Source organism: Carassius auratus, unplaced genomic scaffold (genome assembly GCF_003368295.1).
Source record: "Carassius auratus strain Wakin unplaced genomic scaffold, ASM336829v1 scaf_tig00216113, whole genome shotgun sequence".
In the NCBI taxonomy this organism is placed as follows: domain Eukaryota; kingdom Metazoa; phylum Chordata; class Actinopteri; order Cypriniformes; family Cyprinidae; genus Carassius; species Carassius auratus.
In genome coordinates this window covers 105,433-127,523 of record NW_020528415.1, presented here as the reverse complement: position 1 = coordinate 127,523, position 22,091 = coordinate 105,433, and the positions used below count along the sequence as shown (strand labels likewise).

Here is a 22,091-nt window from a genome sequence, read left to right as displayed (position 1 = left end):
TCCCTGTACATTCTTACAATGCAAACACTCAAGGGAATTTCCCCTCCTTATTAAAAAGCTACGTTCATTACAGTAGCGAACATCATGAACACTCTCTCTTTCATTCTGAAATCTTAAGAAAGATTTATGCTTCGTATACACATAACTTTATTCGCCTTGAACATTTATTCATTGTTTATATAATTTTGTTATAGTGTTTTTATTCGTACAGTAGCTGCTAACTGCAAATGTTTCAAAAATGATTTCGTTAACAGCATTCATTTTGAAGCAGGTAATGATTTAAGTGGTGGTTATAAATTATTATTAATTTATCATGTGATGTTTTTTCATTAAAATCATACAATTTCCTATTAATTCAATAGAATGTTTACACACACTAGAGATTACTAATATGGCGGTGCGGTGGCTTCACTTTCATGATGTCATGATCAATCCAGTTCTCTATTCTAGATCAGTGATCTACAGTGTTGTGAATCTGAGCTTGATGGAAATTAATGTACAGTGCATTCAGTAACATTTAAACAATCAGGATAATAAATCACACTGAATATGTTTTTCATGAGAAATGTCCACAATAACACAATCATAAATGTTAATTGAGGCACCAAAACTACTGAACACCAGCACATCTACTGACAAAAAATGTTTGCTTAACCTGCAACTTTTAATAGAACTAAACTGTGCTGACATTTATCATCAAAACAACAGCAGCTGCAGCATCTGATCTTCAATGTTGATCATTTTGAAAATTTTTGATGTAACAAATTGTATACCTTACTAAATTAGTCAAATTATATAATTCACATGCGTATCATTTATTTTGCATTATTTCATCACATCTCACCTCAGTGTGTTGAGTTGACAGTTTGGATCCTGTAGTAAATCACTGAGCTGCTTCACTCCTGATTCTCCAGGATCATTTCCTGTGAGATCCAGCTCTATCAGGTGTGAAGGGTTTGATCTCAGAGCTGAAGACAGAGCTTTATAACCTTCTTCAGTGATACTGCAGTCTGAAAGTCTATTAGAAAACATGTTATTCTTCCTTATAACACATATTGTCACACAAGTACATGTTCTAGAATGAAGACAATAAAAAGATGCACTAAAGGATTTTTGACCTGAATGGACTCTTTTCACAGTAAAGCTGGTTAAAGTTATATACTGGTGAACTCAAACTACAACAAATGCTATTTTTAATTTTTGCAGTTTTAATTTTCCACAATTATAACCTACAGTTGCAATCAAAATTACTCAACCCCTCAGAGACTGCAGTACTTTAGAAATACAAGCTTTTCTGAAGATCCAGGATAAACTCTAAATTGCATCTATAACAGTTCACTGACTTTAAAAGTCATATATTAAAAGTCATAATGTCAATATATAATCTTATATAATGTATTATTTTGGAGTTATAAGATTTTAATAACAGAGCTATGTCACAAGTTTTACTTGGCAGTCTAAAGCCTCCAGGTTTTCATCCAAAATATCTTAAATTGTGTTCAAAAGATGAACAAAGCTTTTACGTGTTTGGAACAACATGGGGTTAAATTTTCATTTTGGAGTGGAGTATCTCTTATTTGCATGGTGGGGAATAAAAACACAATTAAGTCTTTAGAATCTCTATTTAAAAACAGAATTAGCTTGAGCTGTTAACCGATGCATGTGCTGAAGTTGAGTAGAAAAAATGGCAAAGTCAACAGAGATCACACGACGCTATAGAGAAGTTATAGAGAATAAATAACTGTATTACTTTAGAAAGTCTGTAAAGGCTGTAAGAAGATTTCCAAGACATTAAAAACTCTCAGCCATATTCCTTAGCTTAAAGTGTTGTACCAGAAAACCTTTTTAGGGTGTTGAAGAAAAACCACAATATCATAAAATGTTTAATCAGAGCAACTGAGAAAAACCTGCAATGTACAGCCAAAGACTTGCAAGATGACCTGATGAAAGGAGGAAAACCATTTCAATGCAGTGTGTAAGACGAACACTAGACAAGTATGGCCTTCATGTTGAGACATCTTGCAGAATACCACTCTTGATCAAGAAGAACAAAAGACTGACTTGAACTTGCTAAAATTCATTTGTGTAGACCTGTGGAGCTCTGGAAGAATGTTTTATGGAGTGATTTGACCAAACTGGAACTTTTTGGACCCACAGATCAGGGATGTGTCTACTGCAAAAAAAAGTCAAATCTCATAAGCAGAAGAAAAACATCTCCATCGTCAAACAGTCCTGTTATGGGGTTGCTTTACTGCAGCAGGAAGTGGAAACCATGACTGTATGAATGACATCATGGATAATTTGAAGTATCAGGCCATTTTGACAAGAATTGTGATGCCTTTTGTGCAAAGATTGAAGCTGATGATCAATGGACTTTCCTGTAGGACAGTCATCCCAAAGTACACATCCAAATCTACTTCTGCCTGGTTCAGGGATCAGTCATAGAATGTGCGTGAGTGACCTGTTCAGTCTCCAGATTTAATTCCTATTGAAAATATCTGGTTGAATTTGAAGAAAGCTGTGGCAAAGTGAAAACCAAAGATTATCAGTGATCTGGAAGCTTTTTCAGGCGAGGAATGGACCAAGACTGTAGTAGAGAGGTGACAGAAGCTTCTTAGTACTTACAGGCAGCATTTATTGCTGGACTTTTTTGGGGGGTTGAATAATTTTTAACATTAATGTTTAGAGCCAATTTGAATTTCATCATTATTCATCAATGTTCCATTCTCAGAATCACTCAAAAGTGTATTAACAAACTTTCTTTAACACTTTACTGATACCTTTGTTAAATTGTTTTCATAAAATTATGTTCTCCACAGCAAAATGTCTTGCAGGTCAAGTGGGTTGAATTGTATTGACTGAATTATATTGATTGCAACTGTATTATAACCTTCTTCTGTGATACTGCAGTCTGAAAGTCTTCAGAAAGACCAAACTAATGAACAAATGAATTAATTAATGAATAAATAAATACATGCATAAAAAAATTAAACCATTAAGATATTAACATTTCCCATCACTTCCAAAAATCCATCTGTTTGTCAATATTTTATAAATGTATCTACACCAGCACACCAATTTCACATTACTGACCCATTCCTTGTGACACAGCACCAGTTTACAGACCAGCTGGAGCTTTACATTGATTCATGTTTAGATTAACCAAATTCAGACCTGAGTATCTGTAGTGTCTGTGAATTTCTCAGCAGACTGGAGATTTCTGTCACTCCAGAGTCTCCTATTTGATTCCTGCTCAGATCCAGCTCTGTCAGATTTGAATGGTTTGAATTTAGAGCTGCAGCCAGAACATGACAACCTCCTTCAGTGATACAGTTGTTCTTGAGACTGCATAAAGAGAAAACACTTCAGTTATAATCTGAATATTTACCAGTATGTTTTAGCTGACATTTTCTTTTTGTAGTATTGCCATTCTAGCTCTAGATTCTCTGCTTAAGCATGCTCAGAGTTCTGCTTATATTTACACACATTCCTATGTTTAAGTACAAGTTGGTAGATCCCACACTTTGCATGAGACTGTTCTTACGCACGCATTACACACACATCTGTGTGTATGCACTGTTGATAAATGAGGACACTGGAAGTAAGAGTTCATGCTGGAATTAAAGCCTGCAAATTTCACTGAGCTGAAGTAGTTCTGTCCTCAATTCTGTGGCAAATTATCTAGGTCCATGTTAACAGATGCATCAAAATTTTAACAAAACACTAATGATTGTCACAAAACTTACCTAAGTATCTCTAGTTTGCAATTTATATCCTTAAGTCCAGTGCAGAGCAGCTTCACTCCTGAATCCTGCAGATTATTATTGTTCATGTTCAGCTCTTTCAGATTGGTATCTGATGCGAGAACTGAAGCCAGAGCTGGACAGCTTTTGTCAGTTAAGCCACAATCATTTAGCCTAAAAGAGAAATAAATCAAATCACAAGGTTCAATACATGAAATACATTCGTTAAATACAAAAAAATACATTTATACAAATTATTTTTAGATTAACAGAAAATACACTGCATATACTGTATATTAGAATTGTATTGATTCAAATTTCATACATAAAACAAACTAGCATGCTTGAATAAAACTTAATAAAATATGTAAATTAATAATAGGCTTATATCATTAATAGCAATGAGTTATATATTTAAAAGTGCTGCTCTATCTTGATGAGTTTCTTGAGGTCGAGATGTGGAGGTTAATATTTTATGCATTGAGGTTATGCAAGAGTATATCTTCTTTAAAGCAGTAGTTTACGAAGTTGAACTGCATATAGTGTTGAGTTTTTTTTCTGATGAGGTCAGCTGGGTCACCTTCTGCATGCAGTAAGTTAGTAAAATAAAGATGACGGGATTGCAGAAAGTTATCAGAATGAGATGTGTAGCACTGCGTGAGGCAAATGGTGGTCACACCAGATACTGACTGGTTTCGGTGAGCCTAAAGCCCCTTTCACTCTGAATGTTGGACCCAGTAAATTGCCGGTTTCCCTTCTGTGTAAAAGCAAACACATCCCGGGATTGATCCAGGGTTGGGGACCTAGTAACATTACTAGGTTAAGTCCCAGAACGAGCTCTGTGTGAACAAAAGCCAGAACTAATGCTGTAAAGGGTGACTCTTTTACCAGCAACCCGGGAACAATTGCCGGAATTGTATCATGCAATAACCACGCTGTCTAATCAGCATCTAGTTATGCCGCAACTGTGAGGTGGATGAATTATCTCAGCAAAGGAGAAGTGCTCACTAAAACAGATTAAGACAGATTTCTAGGGACTAGAAGTGCTCTGTGGAAAAGGAGTGTTGTGTTGGTTTTGTGCAGAGTGTAGACTGAGCCTCCCTGACTGCGGGTGTAGCTGTTGGGCAGTGTTTTCTCTACTTCCTGCTGGCCTTGCTGTAACTAGTCGTAGCTCCGTGTAGCCTTTTTCTTTTTTTCCCTCTAGAATCTTTATCTTACTATCACTCTCTGTTTTTTAAAGTGATAAAATATAACTTAATTCACACCATATTTCTGATATTATCGATCAATCTTATACAGATTAATTTTGATCGTTCACTTTTATTTTATATCCGTGAGTGCAGTACACCTGCATTGCATTAGCACTCGTTAGCGTTTTCATTCGAACCTTTCATTTTTCTTTTCTCCTTTCCTCTCTCTCCCTCTAGTTTTTCACAAGTTCATCAAACAAATGTGTTAAGAATATTTCATCAAGCACAGTGAGTAATGGCTTCTCCTGCTATTGTAATTTGCACCTCTTGTCACATGTACAGTACAGTTTATCTATCTCTGTCTGTCATGTCGGATTCACATGTGATAATTGCAGGGAAATAGTTAGGCTGACAGAGAAGATTTTAGAATTAGAGACACGCATCTAGTGTTGTCACGATACCAAAATGATTTTTTTGATACCGATACCTAGTCAAGAATTGCGATTTCGATACTTTTTTTAAACACTTTTAATGAAAAGGGAAAATACACTCTCAATATCATTGCTGTGCTTTATTTTAAATATGGGACAACATTCTAATCATATAACACATTAATAAATGAACAAATGAACAGCAGATATATTAAACATTTGAATAAAATATGAAATATCAAAATATAAAAAATAGAGCAATGACATTCAAGGTAAAGTAAGAATAAATTTAGCAGCATTATCTCAGTTATCATAAGAAACAAGAGTAATAAATTTATCTTGATTCTGAACTTTGAATAAAAATATGAACATCGATTATATTAAACAATGTTTCTGAACTCAGAAGATTAAATGTCAAAAGATAAATAATATCAATTTAAGCAATGGCATTCAAGTAAAAAAAAAAAAAAAAAAGCAAATAAAATTAAGCAGCAATATCTCAGATATTGTAACTTATTCTGTCAGTTGTGCAACCTTTTCTTTCAGAGGAGAAAACTCAGCCAGTGAGCTTTAATGAGTGTCATCTTTAGTGAGCGTCATCTTTTTCTACCAGTCGTGGCCCGGCGGCCACAGTATCACTTGCAGCCTAGTGATGGCAAGCAAATTAAAAAATACAATTTATTTACGCACCGCGACCCACGCATCGGGGACATCACGGAATATATGTTTCTACTTAGACCTTCGTATTGTAAATTTATCGAAGAACATAATAAAATATGAAAATATATATTGTATTCCAAATATTTAATACAGGCAATATGAAATTGCACTAGTGATGGTTCGTACGTGAACAAATCTTTTAGGTGAACGAATTGTTCTCGTTCACATAATCCACTGACTCATATTTCTCGTTCACTGAAGTTCCTCCCTCCACAGCAGCACGCAAGCGCGGCGCTATTAGCAGCACATGCGCAGCTCGTGAATAGCTCTGTGAACTGTTTCATCCTGTCAAAGAGTTACTCTGTGACGGAGCATGTGATGTGTTGAATGTAGTGAACCCATGCACCCTTCACTGAACGAGATCGAGAGATCTTCTCATTCATGAATGAACCCATGCACCCTTCACTGAACGAGATCGAGAGATCTTCTCATTCATGAATGAGTTGAATATCTCATTTATGAACGAAATGAATGAGTATACAGGGTCATTGAGCCAAGCATGTAAATCTCGATCAGCAATCAGCAGATACAAAGCGCAGTTATAGGTGCTGTGCAGTTACGCTCATTTTCATATTTAGCATACAGAACATAACTCCAAGTTTAGTCACAGATTAATGTGAATATTATATATGAACTGTCTGACCAAACAATTAAAATGTTAATTATGCAAGAAAACCTTGTGCTTTGTTCATCTGAACAACTTATTTAAACAATTTAATGTGATTATGCACACATTTTAGTAAAGCCAAATCAGTTTAGTAAAGCCACTAATGCAGCCATCTCGCTGTAGTGCTTTTTTGCCGCTTGCGTGAGGAGAAAAAACACAGACGTCCATAGGGAGGCACTGGACATGAAATACGTCTCTTACAAATCTGGAACACAGTCATTTCTTGAAGTATCGATACTAATAAATTTAGGAAACGTGACGTTTTTAATTTCCGAGAATCGCGATACGTTTGAAGTATCAGTGCACCGTGCAACACTACACACATCCAAACTTTAATTGAGGACAGTAAGAATGTTAGGGCTCTAGATACGGCTTTGGATGCGTCTAGCTCAGGGATTCCTGTTCATTGTTCAGTTCCGGCAACAGAGCCCCTGCAGCAGGGCAACTGGGTGACGGCGAGGCAGCGTAGTCGTGGGTCAAAACACCGCTCTTCTGTTCCGATCAAAACATTAAACAGGTTATCTCCACTCAGTAATGCACCCACTGAGAAACCTGAAGAAAGTGCTCTTGTTATTGGTGATTCTACTGTACGGAACGTGAATATAGAGACACCAGCCACCAGCGTCAAATGTTTACCGGGAGCCAGAGCGCCTGACATCTTGGCAAACATAAAAGTGCTGGCTAATGCTAAACGTAAATACAGTAAGATTGTTATTCATGCCGGCACTAATGATGTTCGACTTCGCCAGTTGGAGATCACAAAAAATAACATTAAAACCCTCCTGTTACCCTTAAATCTGATAACATCTGTTACCCACTGGGGTCATTTTGACCCCAGTAATTTAAACCTCAAGAATATGATGTTTTTTTTTTTTTTTTTTTTACAAAGGTTTGTGTCTCAGGTAATTTATGTCTTTGTTGACTACTTAAATAGCCTTTTAGGTTGACAACCACCCACCACCCCCCTCCCCACCCCTTATAAATCCAGAATACCCATTGCACGACTATGGAAACATTTACAAATCACAAAAAAATCTCACTGATTGACCTAAAATTTGAAAAGTGTATATATAAATTTGGTGTTTTATTTGTTTTATAATATTACTAAGTATAGATTTTTGTAATCTATAACATTTGAAAAGCAAAAAACTATTTATTTTATCAAGGATAGTAACTCAAGCTATGTTTGGGATCAATTTGACCCCGGGAAAAACAAACACAATTTCAAACATTTAGAAGGATTTAGAACATCATCACAATCAAAACATTAGTAAGGAACACATAATAGTCCTTTTTGTTATCAAGGGTTGCAACATACATAATGTGTGGGGTAAATTTGACCCCAAGAAAAACGTCCTAGGTTACGTATGTAACCATGGTTCCCCGAAGGGAATGAGACACTGCGTCTGAAATGCTATAGTAACGCCCTTCAGCGTGACCAACTCTGAATAATATGTGAAATCAGTCTCATGAATGGGCGTGATTTCATAAGCGGGTGATGTAGCAACCAGGAAGCTATAAAAGCATGTGAGGTGGAACGAGCGTCAGCTTCTAGGAATGAAGCGAACTCTGGCAGGGATGCCGGAAGTATGGCTTTGAGACACAGCATTTCGTTCCCTTCGGATAACCATGGTTACATTCGTAACCTGGGACGTTCCCTTTCAGGAACTTGAGTTGCATCCAAAACGCTATGGGAACGAGAATGCCCACACCGCCAGACTTGGAAGTCCCTGCCTAGTGTGCACACAAGGAGCACAATTAAGGCAAGAGAAAGAAGAGCCGTGAGTGGCTCGCAGATCTAAACCATAAAATCTGATGAATGTGAGGGGTGTGGACCGTCCAGCTGCATTGCAGATGTCCTGTATAGACACACCTGACAAGAAGGCCTTGGAGGCTGCCCTACTTCGGTCAAAGTGAGTCTTGACTCTCAATGGTGTGGGGAGATCAGAGGACTCAAGGTTTTAGGATAGCATCCTGATCAACCACTTCTTCTGGCCGGAGGCCTCAGCCTCAGTGCACCGCAGAGGAAACATAAGAGGGTGTCTGCCCACTGAATGGCCACCAAGAGGGGCACGGTAGACTGTAATGGCCGCCTCATAGATCCTCAGGGTGGAGTGAGTCAAACCTGCAGAGAGAAGGGCCTGCAGGAACTCCAGAACTGTCCCAACTGGGCAAATAACTGGGTCGTGCTGGCAGTCTTCACATCAGGAGGTGAAAGAATTTCACCTCAAGGTGTACAGTTTCCTCATGGAGGGAGTTCTGGATGTAGGCTTTCAAGTACATTCTTTTCAATTGATGGTGTGATAAGAGGGTGTCAGAGGTCAGCTAATTCTCAGCACATAGAGACTCTTTCACCTAGATATCACACTATAGAGACTGTGTCTGTTCCCCGAACTAGAAAATACAAAAAACGTCCAAACCAAGTTAAGATTAATAATTTAATTGAGGTTCAACAAATAAAAAACAAATGCAATATGGATAAACAAATGATAAAGCTTGGCTTATTGAATATCAGATCCCTTTCTACGAAAACACTTTTTGTAAATAATATGATAACTGATCATAATATAGATGTGCTCTGTTTGACAGAAACCTGGCTAAAACCTGAAGATTACATTATTTTAAATGAGTCCACCCCCCAAGATTACTGTTATAAACACGAGCCACGTCTAAAAGGCAACGGTGGAGGTGTTGCTTCAATTTATAACAACGTTTTCAGGATTTCTCAGAGGGCAGGCTTCAAGTATAACTCGTTTGAAGTAATGGTGCTACATATAACATTATCCAGAGAAACAAATGTTAATGATAAATCCCCTGTTATGTTTGTACTGGCTACTGTATACAGGCCACCAGGGCACCATACAGACTTTTTTAAAGAGTTTGGTGATTTTACATCCGAGTTAGTTCTGGCTGCAGATAAAGTTTTAATAGTTGGTGATTTTAATATCCATGTCGATAATGAAAAAGATGCATTGGGATCAGCATTTATAGACATTCTGAACTCTATTGGTGTTAGACAACATGTTTCAGGACCTACTCATGGTCGAAATCATACTCTAGATTTAATACTGTCACATGGAATTATTGTTGATAGTGTTGAAATTATGCAGCCAAGTGATGATATCTCAGATCATTATTTAGTTCTGTGCAAACTTCATATAGCCAAAATTGTAAACTCTACTTCTTGTTACAAGTATCGAAGAACCATCACTTCTACCACAAAAGACTGCTTTTTAAGTTATCTTCCTGATGTATCCAAATTCCTTAGCATATCCAAAACCTCAAAACAACTTGATGATGTAACAGAAACTATGGACTCTCTCTTTTCTAGCACTTTAAACACAGTTGCTCCTTTACGCTTAAGGAAGGTTAAGGAAAACAGTTTGACACCATGGTATAATGAGCATACTCACACCCTAAAGAGAGCAGCCCGAAAAATGGAGCGCAGCTGGAGGAAAACAAAACTAGAGGTATTTCGTATTGCTTGGCGGGAAAGTAACATATCCTACAGAAAAGCATTAAAAACGGCTAGATCTGATTACTTTTCTTCTCTTTTAGAAGAAAACAAACATAACCCCAGGTATTTATTCAATACAGTGGCTAAATTAATGAAAAATAAAGCCTCAACAAGTGTTGACATTTCCCAACACCACAGCAGTAATGACTTTATGAACTACTTTACTTCTAAAATCGATACTATTAGAGATAAAATTGCAACCATTCAGCCGTCAGCTACAGTATCGCATCAGACAGTGCACTCTAGACCCCCTGAGGAACAGTTCCACTCATTCTCTACCATAGGAGAGGAAGAATTGTATAAACTTGTTGAATCATCTAAACCAACAACATGTATGTTAGACCCTATACCATCTAAGTTCCTAAAAGAGGTGCTTCCAGAAGTCATAGGTCCTCTTTTGACTATTATTAATTCCTCATTGTCATTAGGATATGTCCCCAAAACCTTCAAACTGGCTGTTATTAAGCCTCTCATCAAAAAAACACAACTTGACCCCAAAGAACTAATTAATTATAGACCAATCTCGAATCTCCCTTTTCTGTCCAAGATACTAGAAAAGGTGGTATCCTCACAATTATATTCCTTCTTAGAGAAAAATTGTATATGTGAGGATTTCCAGTCAGGATTTAGACCATATCATAGTAATGAGACTGCTCTCCTTAGAGTTACAAATGATCTGCTCTTATCATCTGATCGTGGGTGTATCTCTCTATTAGTTTTATTGGATCTTAGTGCTGCGTTTGACACAATTGACCACAGCATTCTTTTGCATAGACTTGAACACTTTGTTGGCATCAGTGGAAGTGCATTAGCATGGTTTAAATTGTACTTATCTGACCGCCATCAGTTCGTAGCAGTGAATGAAGATGTATCATATCGATCACAAGTGCAGTATGGAGTACCTCAAGGCTCAGTACTAGGGCCGCTACTCTTCACGCTTTATATGTTACCCTTGGGAGATATCATCAGGAAACATGGTGTTAGCTTTCACTGTTATGCTGATGATACTCAGCTCTATATTTCTTCGCGGCCCGGTGAAACACACCAATTTGAAAAACTAATGGAATGCATAGTCGATATAAAAAATTGGATGACGAGTAATTTCTTACTGCTAAATTCAGAAAAAAACAGAGATGTTAATTATAGGACCTAAAAACTCTGCTTGTAATAACCTAGAACACTGTCTAAGACTTGATGGTTGCTCTGTCAATTCTTCGTCATCAGTTAGGAACCTAGGTGTGCTATTTGATCGCAATCTTTCCTTAGAAAGCCACGTTTCTAGCATTTGTAAAACTGCATTTTTCCATCTCAAAAATATATCTAAATTACGGCCTATGCTCTCAATGTCAAATGCAGAAATGTTAATCCATGCATTTGTGACTTCAAGGTTAGATTATTGTAATGCTTTATTGGGTGGTTGTTCTGCACGCTTAGTAAACAAACTACAGCTAGTCCAAAATGCAGCAGCAAGAGTTCTTACTAGAACCAGGAAGTATGACCATATTAGCCCGGTCCTGTCATCGCTGCACTGGCTCCCTATCAAACATCGTATAGATTTTAAAATATTGCTTATTATTTATAAAGCCCTGAATGGTTTAGCACCTCAGTATTTGAATGAGCTCCTTTTACATTATACTCCTCTACGTCCGCTACGTTCTCAAAACTCAGGCAATTTGATAATACCTAGAATATCAAAATCAACTGCGGGCGGCAGGTCCTTTTCCTATCTGGCGCCTAAACTCTGGAATAACCTACCTAACATTGTTCGGGAGGCAGACACACTCTTGCAGTTTAAATCTAGATTAAAGACCCATCTCTTTAACCTGGCATACACATAACATACTAATATGCTTTTAATATCCAAATCCGTTAAAGGATTTTTAGGCTGCATTAATTAGGTAAACCGGAACCGGAAACACTTCACATAACATGTACCTTCTACATCATTAGAAAAATGGCATCTACGCTAATATTTGTCTGTTTCTCTCTTGTTCCGAGGTCACCGTGGCCACCAGATCCAGTCTGTATCCAGACCAGAGGGTCAATGCAGTCACCCGGATCCAGTACGTATCCAGACCAGATGGTGGATCAGCACCTAGAAAGGACCTCTACTGCCCTGAAAGAGAGCGGAGACCAGGACAACTAGAGCCCCAGATACAGATCCCCTGTAAAGACCTTGTCTCAGAGGACCACCAGGACAAGACCACAGGAAACAGATGATTCTTCTGCACAATCTGACTTTGATGCAGCCTGGAATTGAACTACTGGTTTCGTCTGGTCAGAGGAGAACTGGCCCCCCAACTGAGCCTGGTTTCTCCCAATGTTTTTTTCTCCATTCTGTCACCGATGGAGTTTCGGTTCCTTGCCGCTGTCGCCTCTGGCTTGCTTTAGTTGGGGACACTTCATCTACAGCGATATCATTGACTTGATTGCAAATAAATGCACAGACACTATTTAAACTGAACAGGGATGACATAACTGAATTCAATGATGAACTGCCTTTAACTATCATTTTGCATTATTGACACAATGTTTTCCAAATGAATGTTGTTCAGTGCTTTGACGCAATGTATTTTGTTTAAAGCACTATATAAAGGTGATTGATTGATTGATTGATTCTCTACTATATGGCAAAGAAGAATTGTATAAACTTGTTAAATCATCTAAACCAACAACATGTATGTTAGACCCTATACCATCTAAGCTCCTAAAAGAGGTGCTTCCAGAAGTCATAGATCCTCTTCTGACTATTATTAATTACTCATTTTCATTAGGATATGTCCCCAAAACCTTCAAACTGGCTGTTATTAAGCCTCTCATAAAAAAATGACAATTTGACCCCAAAGAACTAGTTAATTATAGACCAATCTCGAAACTCCCTTTTCTGTCCAAGATACTAGAAAAGGTGGTATCCTCCCAATTATATTCCTTCTTAGAGAAAAATGGTATATGTGAGGATTTCCAGTCAGTATAATCATAGTACTGAGACTGCTCTCCTTAGAGTTACAAATGACCTGCTCTTATCATCTGATCGTGGTTGTATCTCTCTATTAGTTTTATTGGATCTTAGTGCTGCGTTTGACACAATTGACCACAACATTCTTTTGCATAGACTTGAACACATGTTGGCATTAATGGAAGTGCATTAGCATGGTTTAAATTGTACTTTTATGATCGCCGTCAGTTCGTAGCAGTGAATGAAGATGTATCATATTGATCACAAGTGCAGTATGGAGTACCTCAAAGCTCAGTACTAGGGCCGCTACTCTTCACGCTTTATATGTTACCCTTGGGAGATATCATCAGGAAACATGGTGTTAGCTTTCACTGTTATGCTGATGATACTCAGCTCTATATTTCTTCGCGGCCCGGTGAAACACACCAATTTGAAAAACTAATGGAATGCATAGTCGATATAAAAAACTGGATGACGAGTAATTTCTTACTGCTAAATTCTGAAAAAAACAGAGGTGTTAATTATAGAACATAAAAACTCTGCATGTCATAATGTTAATCCATGCATTTATGACCTCAAGGTTAGATTATTTTAATGCTTTATTGGGTGGTTGTTCTGCACGCTTAGTAAACATACTACAGCAAGTCAAAAATGCAGCAGCAATTCTCCATTCTGTCACCGATGGAGTTTCTGTTTCTTGCCGCTGTCACCTCTAGCTTGCTTAGCTGGGGTCACTTCATCTACAGCGATATTGTTGACTTGATTGCAAATAAATGCACAGACACTATTTAAACTGAACAGAGATGACATCACTGAATTCAATGATGAACTGCTTTAAACTGTCCTTTTGCATTATTGACACAATGTTTTCCTAATGAATGTTGTTCAGTTGCTTTGACGCAATGCATTTTGTTTAACCCTTAAGGCGCCAGGGTTTTTTGGAAAAAATGTTGTATTTTGACATCAAGATTTCAAAAGCTTGTGGCTTAAAAGGGCTTAAAGATAGAGATATACTTTCAATTAGAAAATGTTTGGCATGATCGAAAGTTTATGTGGGGTGTAACTATACTCATCTAATTTGCATATTATGACGTCACCAGGGGCGGCCATCTCAAATTTATAAGCTATTACTAAATATTGTAGAAACATAATTTTCTGTAAAGTTGCTTTGTAATGATTTGTATTGTAACAAGCGCTATACAAATACACTTGAATCTAATTAAACTTGAATGGAATTTCATAATATTCAGTAAATATTAGATTGATTGTTTGAACATATTTGCATGTTTGTGTGTGTGTGTGTGTGTGTGTGTGTTTTTTATCCTCATTCCAACTAATCAGAAAAGAGGAAGCCAACAATAAAACATGAGCAAGTACTAAATTATTACTATATTACTACACTATATAGTAGTAAAACACATGTGAACGGTAGCCTACTTTTTGATCAGTTCATCAGTAATATTCAGGAAATAATAAATATTGAATGGATGTTTGAACTTATTTTCAAGTTTTTTTTCCTTTTTTTTTTGTATTTGATCATTGTTGTTGTTGTTTTTTTTTTAATTCTCATTCGAAATGATCAGAAAAAAAAAAACGGGAAAAGTAGTACATTATTACTATATTACTGTGCCATAGTAAAATACATGTGCCTATTTTTTGATCAGTTGACCAGCTGTCGGCCCAATCAGGCATCTATGTGTCAGTTCGTAGCTCTTGAGAGTATGGTTCCTCTCATTCATTGCATGACGCAGCGCAGAGCGCACCTTCTCCACATTGACTGCACCTGTACTGTCTGCCGGCCGCGCATTAGAGCGTGTGCGATCAGCAACAGCTCTCCTATGGACACTATGACCACGTTCACCTCTGCCAACCGCAACCCCGTTGAGCAAAGTGTCGAAATGATCGCTTGTTTGTGCTTCGTGAACACTCTCGCCTTGCACAGCGGCACCATTGCGCTGCAAAGATGTACCGCGAGAAGCGCGATCATTAGACAGCCGATCGTCATTTACAAAAGGCAAAAATATTCCCCTTCAGAGTCAGAATCGGCGAACAACATTTGCAACAAATCCTCACGGTACAACTTTGTATTAGCCATCTGGCGATTTTCTCTCATAAATCTCACCATTTACACTCACGCTATGAAATGAATTGCTTCCGCATCAATGACATGAGAGCTCATTTGCTCTGCTTTTCCCTCTAACAATTTGAACAGAAACATGATGTAATGTTGGTTTAGAATCAAAGTACTGCATGTCTGCCATCTAGTGGAAGGGAATACAAATGAGATATTACACCATATAAGGAAACACCAGTCTATTTTATTAAGTATGACGTCTTGTCGCAATTTTGCGACTTTGGAGCTTAGAGGGTTAAAGCGCTATATACATAAAGGTGACTTGACTTGACTTGTGAACAATTTTTGAGAGAAATAGGCCTTTTGTGTACACAGAAAAAGTCTTAGATCTCTGAGTTCAGCTCATGACAAATGGGGACAAAAACAAAAAAGTGTTGCTTTGATAATTTTGTTTAGTGTAGGTATGCACCGACATCTGCAAATTATCGAAGAGAAAAATGGCCAAAAATGTGAGCAAAAAAGACAGGCTACATATAAAAATAATAATAATAATAATATATGGCAGTGTTCAGCATGCATTTTAATGATCTAAATGCAAAGTATAAAGTGCACAGTGCAGGTGCACTCAGGGCATGTCCAAATCCACTTTTGCTATTTTAATGACAGAAAATGGTCCGTGCACAGGGGCGCATTTTTGGAATGGGTTGTCCCTATTCTCTTAATAAGTAAGGGGCGTAATGTTCAATAAACCAATCAGAGTGTCATCTCCCATTCCCTTTAAGAGCGAGATGCGCTCGCACCATGGCATATTTACAAGGCGGAATTTGTTGTCAGAAAAGCTGAACGCTTCTCAAGCAAAGAAACCGATTTGCTAATGCGCAAAGTTAAAGCGCGCGAGCAGATCATCTATGGGACAAGCAGGAATCCACCAAAGCTCCGCACGATGAGTTAGTTAATAAATATGTGTGTGTATTGGCACAACTGTTCGATTAATGCGCCAATTTCATTCATCATTATAAGTAGCAATAGGCTGAATAGCAAATAGGTAGCCTAATTCTAATACATTCAATGACTATCCATCCTTACATTTTTTAACTTATGTAGCCTACACAATAATACCGCCCGTAGTTGTAATCAGCTTCCAGAAGAGATCAGATGTGCTAAAACACTAGTCACATTTACATAGAGACTCAAAACTCATCTGTTTAGCTGTGCATTTATTGAATGAGCACTGTGCGATGTCCAAACTGATTGCAATGTATTTTACATATTAAATTAATTTTATGTAAAATCATTTTCTATTTCTGTCTTAAAATCATTTTAAATAAGTCAATTTTTGGTAACACTTTATAATAACTGCACACTATTAATCATTAATTAAGCATTAGTAAACAGATCATTCATAATTTATAAAGCATTAATAGACAGTAATAAGCAGTTTATAAATACAGATATAAATGCTTTATTCTTGATTTAAAAGCATATCTATAATGTGTTTAATAATTGTATTTTCATACTTTATTCATGATCAATTTATCATTTCTCAATGAAGTATAGCATTATTTACAAACCAGTTATTTAGGAGTTGCCAGTGATTCATAAGATCACAAGAAATGTAGTAAATTCAGGTAGTTATAAAGAATTTAGTAGTGGTCAGTTAACTATTTATGTGAGCTCATCTAAAGTGAGGACTAGTTATGCCTTGTAAAGCATTTATAAAGGATAGCCTATTTAAAGGCTCAGTTATCTTCTAAACAAAAACAAACAAACACAACACAGTGATACAGAACATAGAAATATTAAAAGCCTTTAAATCTCATTTGTAAAAGCTTTATAAGGCATAAATAGTCCTCACTTTAGATGAGCTCACAAAAATAGTTAACTAACAACTACATGTTTTATAACTACCTGAATTAACCCTGAATTACAGTAGAAATACATGTTAATAAACCATTTATTAACACTATAAGTAACTATTACTATATGTCTGAATAAAAAGATGTATGAATGCACATTTAAATAGTTTATTAATCATTTACTTACAATTTCTAAGTGATCTTATGAACCATTGACAACTCCTTAATAACTGGTGTGTAAATAATGCTATACTTAATTTAGAAATAAATTGATCATTAATAAAGTATGAAAAAACAATTATTAAATACATTATAGATATGCTTTTAAATCAGGTATAAAGCATTTATATCTGTATTTATAAACTGCTTATAAATGTCTATTAATGCTTTATAAATGATGAATTTACTGTTTCCTAATGCTTAACTAATGATTAATAGCATGCAGTTATTATAAAGTGTTACCCAATTTTTTAATATTTTCAATGTTTTAAAATTGCTCGTTTTATTTTTGTTCTTCATGATTATTTTACTTTATTTTATGTAAAGCACTTTGAATTACCATTGTGTACGAAATGTGCTATATAAATAAACTTGCCTTGCCTTGAAAATCACTGTTTATTTCTTTTGTATCTGATACAAATTTTTTATTTGTATCTCCATTGTATTTATCTGTGCTGTTGTTTGTAGTTAGAATATTCTTATTTTCGTTACTTTTGTTTGAAAGTATAGTTTTTCCATAAACATAGCACATACCGAACTGTACCGAAACCGTTATCATAAAACTGTGATACAAACCGAACCGTGAAAAAGTTGAACCGTTTCACCCCTAGTATCAGTGTAGATTAATGCAAATTTAAGATGAGAACAAAACATGACAAAATATATTAAATAACTTACAGAGCTCTTTTGCAGGTTTTGATGACTGCTGATAATCTAATGAGACACTCGTCTGATTTCTTGAATTTCTGAAGCTCAAACTCCTCCAGCTCCTCCTCTGATGTCAACAACACAAAGACCAAAGCAGACCACTGGGCAGGTGAAAGATCAGCAGATGAGAGACTTCCTTTGCTAAGGTGGGTCTGAATGTCTTTCACCAGAGTTTGGTCGTTCAGTTCATTCAGACAGTAGAACAGATTGATGGATCTCTCTGGAGACAGATTAGACTCTAATTTCTGCTTGATGTACTGAACTATTTCCTTTTTGCTCTGCTCATTGTCTTCTTCATGTGTCAAAAGACCCTGTAAGAGTTTCTGATTGGACTGGAGTGACAAACCAAGGAGGAAGCGAAGAAAAAGATCCAGGTGTCCATTATCACTCTCTAGTGCCTTGTCCACTGCAGTCTTGAGCAAATCAATCATGGTTTCACTTTTGTTTTCCTGTTCTGTAGAGTCTTGATCAAGCACATATTTCTTGTTGATGTCTAGAAACAGATGTGCATAAAGGGCTGCAATAAACTCTTGAATGCTCAAGTGAACGAAGCAGTACATGGTACCAAGAGTGATCCCTGTTTCCTCCTTAAAGATCTGGGTACACATGCCTGAGTACACTGATGCCTTATAGACGTCAATACCACAGGCTTCCAGATCTGTGTCATAGAAGATCACATTGTTTCTTTCCAGCTGATCAAATGCCAGTTTCCCCAGTGAAAAGATGGCATCTTTATCCCAGGAAACATCTGGTGTATGTTCTCCATCATACTTTCGTCTGCTCTGCTGGATCTGAAATCTGAGGAAGTGTGTGTACATTTGTGTCAGAGTCTTAGGAGTGTCTTCAGTATTTGACTCCTGCAGTGTTTTGGAGACATCATCAGTCTGATTGTTTTTCACAACATTATTTATTTTCTTCTCTGAAATGTTCTGGAGAACAGTGGCTGAAATCCAGCAGAAGACTGGGATGTGGCACATGATAAAGAGACTCTTTGATTGTTTAACATGATCAATGATTTCTTTGGCCTGATTCTCATTCGTGAATCTTTTTCTGAAGTACTCCTCCTTTTGTGCATCATTGAATCCTCGTATCTCTGTCAGCCGGTCGATACAGTCAGGAGGAATCTTACTGGCAGCTGCTGGTCTGCTGGTGATCCAGATGAGAGCAGAAGGAAGCAGATTTCCCTTGATGAGGTTCGTCAGGAGAACATCCAGAGAGACTGGTGATGAAACATCAGACCACGTCTCATTATCCTTAAAGTTTACAGGAAGTCGACATTCATCCAATCCATCAAGAATGAACAAGACTTTGAACTGATTTCTTCTTGTAAGGTTTAGTCCTTTTGTCTCTGGGAAAAACTGAGTTATAAGGTCCATCAAACTTAGTTTTTCTTGCTCCTTTAAGTTCATCTCTCTAAATGGAAGAGGAAATATGAAGCTGATATCTTGATTTTCTTTTCCTTCGGCCCAATCCAGAACAAACTTCTGCACAGAGACTGATTTTCCGATGCCAGCAACTCCTTTTGTCAGTACAGTCCTGATCTGCTTGTCTTGTTCAGGTGCTTCAAACAAATGTTTGCACTCAACCTGTATCTCCTGTGATTCATGACGTCTGGAAGCAACTTCAATCTGTCTCACCTCATGTTCAGTATTGACCTGTTCACTACAACCCTGAGTGATATAGAGATCTGTGTAGATGTTCTTCAGAAGTGTAGAGTCTCCTTGCTTTGCAATTCCTTCAGACACACATTGATACTTCTTCTTTAGGCTACACTTTAGCTGATGAATGAAGAACAGCTCATCTAAACAGAAACAAAAACAGATATTGTTTAATCTTATTTTCTCTCTACATTTATAAGTAACAATCTAACAGATGATTATGAGTCTCTTACCTTCTAGAGTATCAGCAGCTTCATCTTGCTTCATCTCTCTCAGGAAGTAGAGCGTGAGATCAAGAGCTGCTTCTTTCATACTGCATCTGTTCTCATTAAAGTCCTTCACAAAGTTCTGCAAGTTCTCTTTTTGTAATATTTTCTTAAACTTTTCCAGTTCTTTCTTCAGAAATTTGATTACTTTGCTCTCAAGGTCCTACAAAGAAAGGAAAAAATGAATGAGAGAAAAAATTCCTATATTTAATTCCTATTATTTATTTAGTAATTAAAAATATTCATCAAAAATCAAGTTGAGACAAACATTACTATGTTTTAAATATTAATAAAAATAGGCTGTCATTGTTATTTTATAGGTTCTTAAAAAGAAAAAAAATTGAAATAAAAGCTCTGTCACACTCTTATTCAATAACATATTTGTTTATCATAATTATTAAATATTATTGAAAATGTGTTTTATTACCTGGAAGATCTGCAGGAGACTGTCTGTAAAATTCCTGTGAGACTGTAAATCTGGATCTAATGTTTCATACTGAAGCCTGATAGTAAATAAAATAAATCAAAATACTGCATTTTTAGGGAAAAAATATATATGACCAAAGTATATTTAAAAGATTTTAGCAAAGAGAAAAACAATAAATAAGTGATACATTTATTGACTACAAGTAGTTTTATGATAATTATTCACTGACACACTTTCTGACACAGTCTATGTTTAAAGAAAAATAAGAAACGCATCAAATACCGTTTGGTTCGTGATGTTGTTTCTTCACTGAAGTCTGGTACTTCTCCCTTTGACCGGTCACTCTTCACAGACACAGAGCTGGACACATGTGAGTCTGATCTTACACTAATGACACAAAGAACAAAACACTTTACTACAGGAGCTCCTTCAGTCTCATTTAAAGAGCTTCACTGTTGAGGATGGTCATGAAGCACAGTATAGACATGCATTTGTTCATCTATGACTATGGATAGATGGAAAGACATATTCATGTTTGGCTGCATGATCTATTTTCCATGGTTAATTTATACCTCCTTGTGTCTGCTTGTGTGATTGTGTTACTGGAGAGAAGCTCCAGACTGAGTTCAATAAAGAGGAAATCAGTAATTTATTGTTTTATTTCATTCATTTCTATCACAAGCATCTTAGTGGAGAAATAAGCCAACACAACATTATAATGTCAAAGATAATAAATACCTTATGATAGATGTTTTTTTCTCACTGAAGTTCGGCATGACACCCTTTGACCGGTCACTCTTCACAGACACATGTGATCCTGATCTTACACTAATGACACAAAGAGAGAAGAGAAACTTTTCTACAGGAATAAAAAGCATCATATGACCCTTTAAATTAAGAGTCATTTTTAATGTTTGAAAAATAAATTAGGACCTAAAAACCAAAATCACTAATGTGAAGTAATTTACAAAGTACATATCCAGTGCTGAAGAGTGATTGTAAAATTACAATTTATGTTTCCAGTTCTCAAATATTTATTATCTATTGGCTACTTTTTAATATTTTTATGTATTTGTTTATTTTTTAAATAGGAAGTTATGAAGCTATGAAGTTGTGCAAATCATTTGTAAATATAAAACAAAGTTTGTTAAGGTTTTGTTTTCTCCAGCAATCCTCTGAAAGTGCAGTAGTGTTTAAAATGATTGTCTGAAAACGGACTCAGTCTTACCTCTGTTTGTGTGAGAGACTCATCTTTCCTCTCTTCTCTGACAGACTGCAGCTAAACTGTCATTGATCAGCACTGGCTTGAGACAACAATCTGCTGTTCAGTGTGACCTGGAGATGATGAGGTTAATGAGATCAAGAAATATGTTCAGTTAGCAGCAACAGCAACAAAAAACACTATATAAAATAAAGTCAGTTACAAACAAATGCACTGGTCTTATTCGGTTTTTAAGTGTTCAACTCGCTTCACTTGAGAATATGACCTCAGCAGGCGTTTATAAGCACTGTTTATTCATATTTAACATTTAAGATAACCCTTTTCAAACTCACGGTGTACACTACAGTCTCCGTGCTCACAGCGTCCCAAACACAAGTCATTTTATATTTATTTATTTATATTTTCATTGTTTGGTTATCTGTGATTTCGGTTTGCTG

At 36.5% G+C, this 22,091-nt stretch overlaps 1 protein-coding gene across 1 annotated transcript; it reads right to left on the bottom strand.

Moving 5' to 3' along the window:
• Positions 1–830: 830 nt before the first annotated feature.
• On the bottom strand, positions 831–21,707 carry LOC113097134 (NLR family CARD domain-containing protein 3-like). Its single transcript, XM_026262334.1, has 7 exons — positions 21,661–21,707; positions 20,715–20,819; positions 20,433–20,508; positions 19,973–20,168; positions 18,052–19,882; positions 3,747–3,917; positions 831–1,018 (listed from the first exon to the last, which is right to left on the bottom strand). Exons 1-7 carry the CDS (start codon positions 21,681–21,683, stop codon positions 841–843), a joined length of 2,580 nt encoding a protein of 859 aa, XP_026118119.1. The 5' UTR covers positions 21,684–21,707; the 3' UTR covers positions 831–840.
• Between the last annotated feature and the right edge of the window lie 384 nt (positions 21,708–22,091).

What these genes read in the sequence shown, in the direction of transcription:
- LOC113097134 (XM_026262334.1), bottom strand. Translation starts at nt 21,683, where the DNA reads ATGAGTCTCTCACACAAACAGAG. An exon ending in GTCTCCTGCAGATCTTCCAG is followed by an intron (nt 20,169 to 20,432) that starts GTAATAAAACAC and finishes CTTTCTTTGTAG; the next exon opens with GACCTTGAGAGCAAAGTAAT. An exon ending in AGCTGCTGATACTCTAGAAG is followed by an intron (nt 19,883 to 19,972) that starts GTAAGAGACTCA and finishes GTTTCTGTTTAG; the next exon opens with ATGAGCTGTTCTTCATTCAT.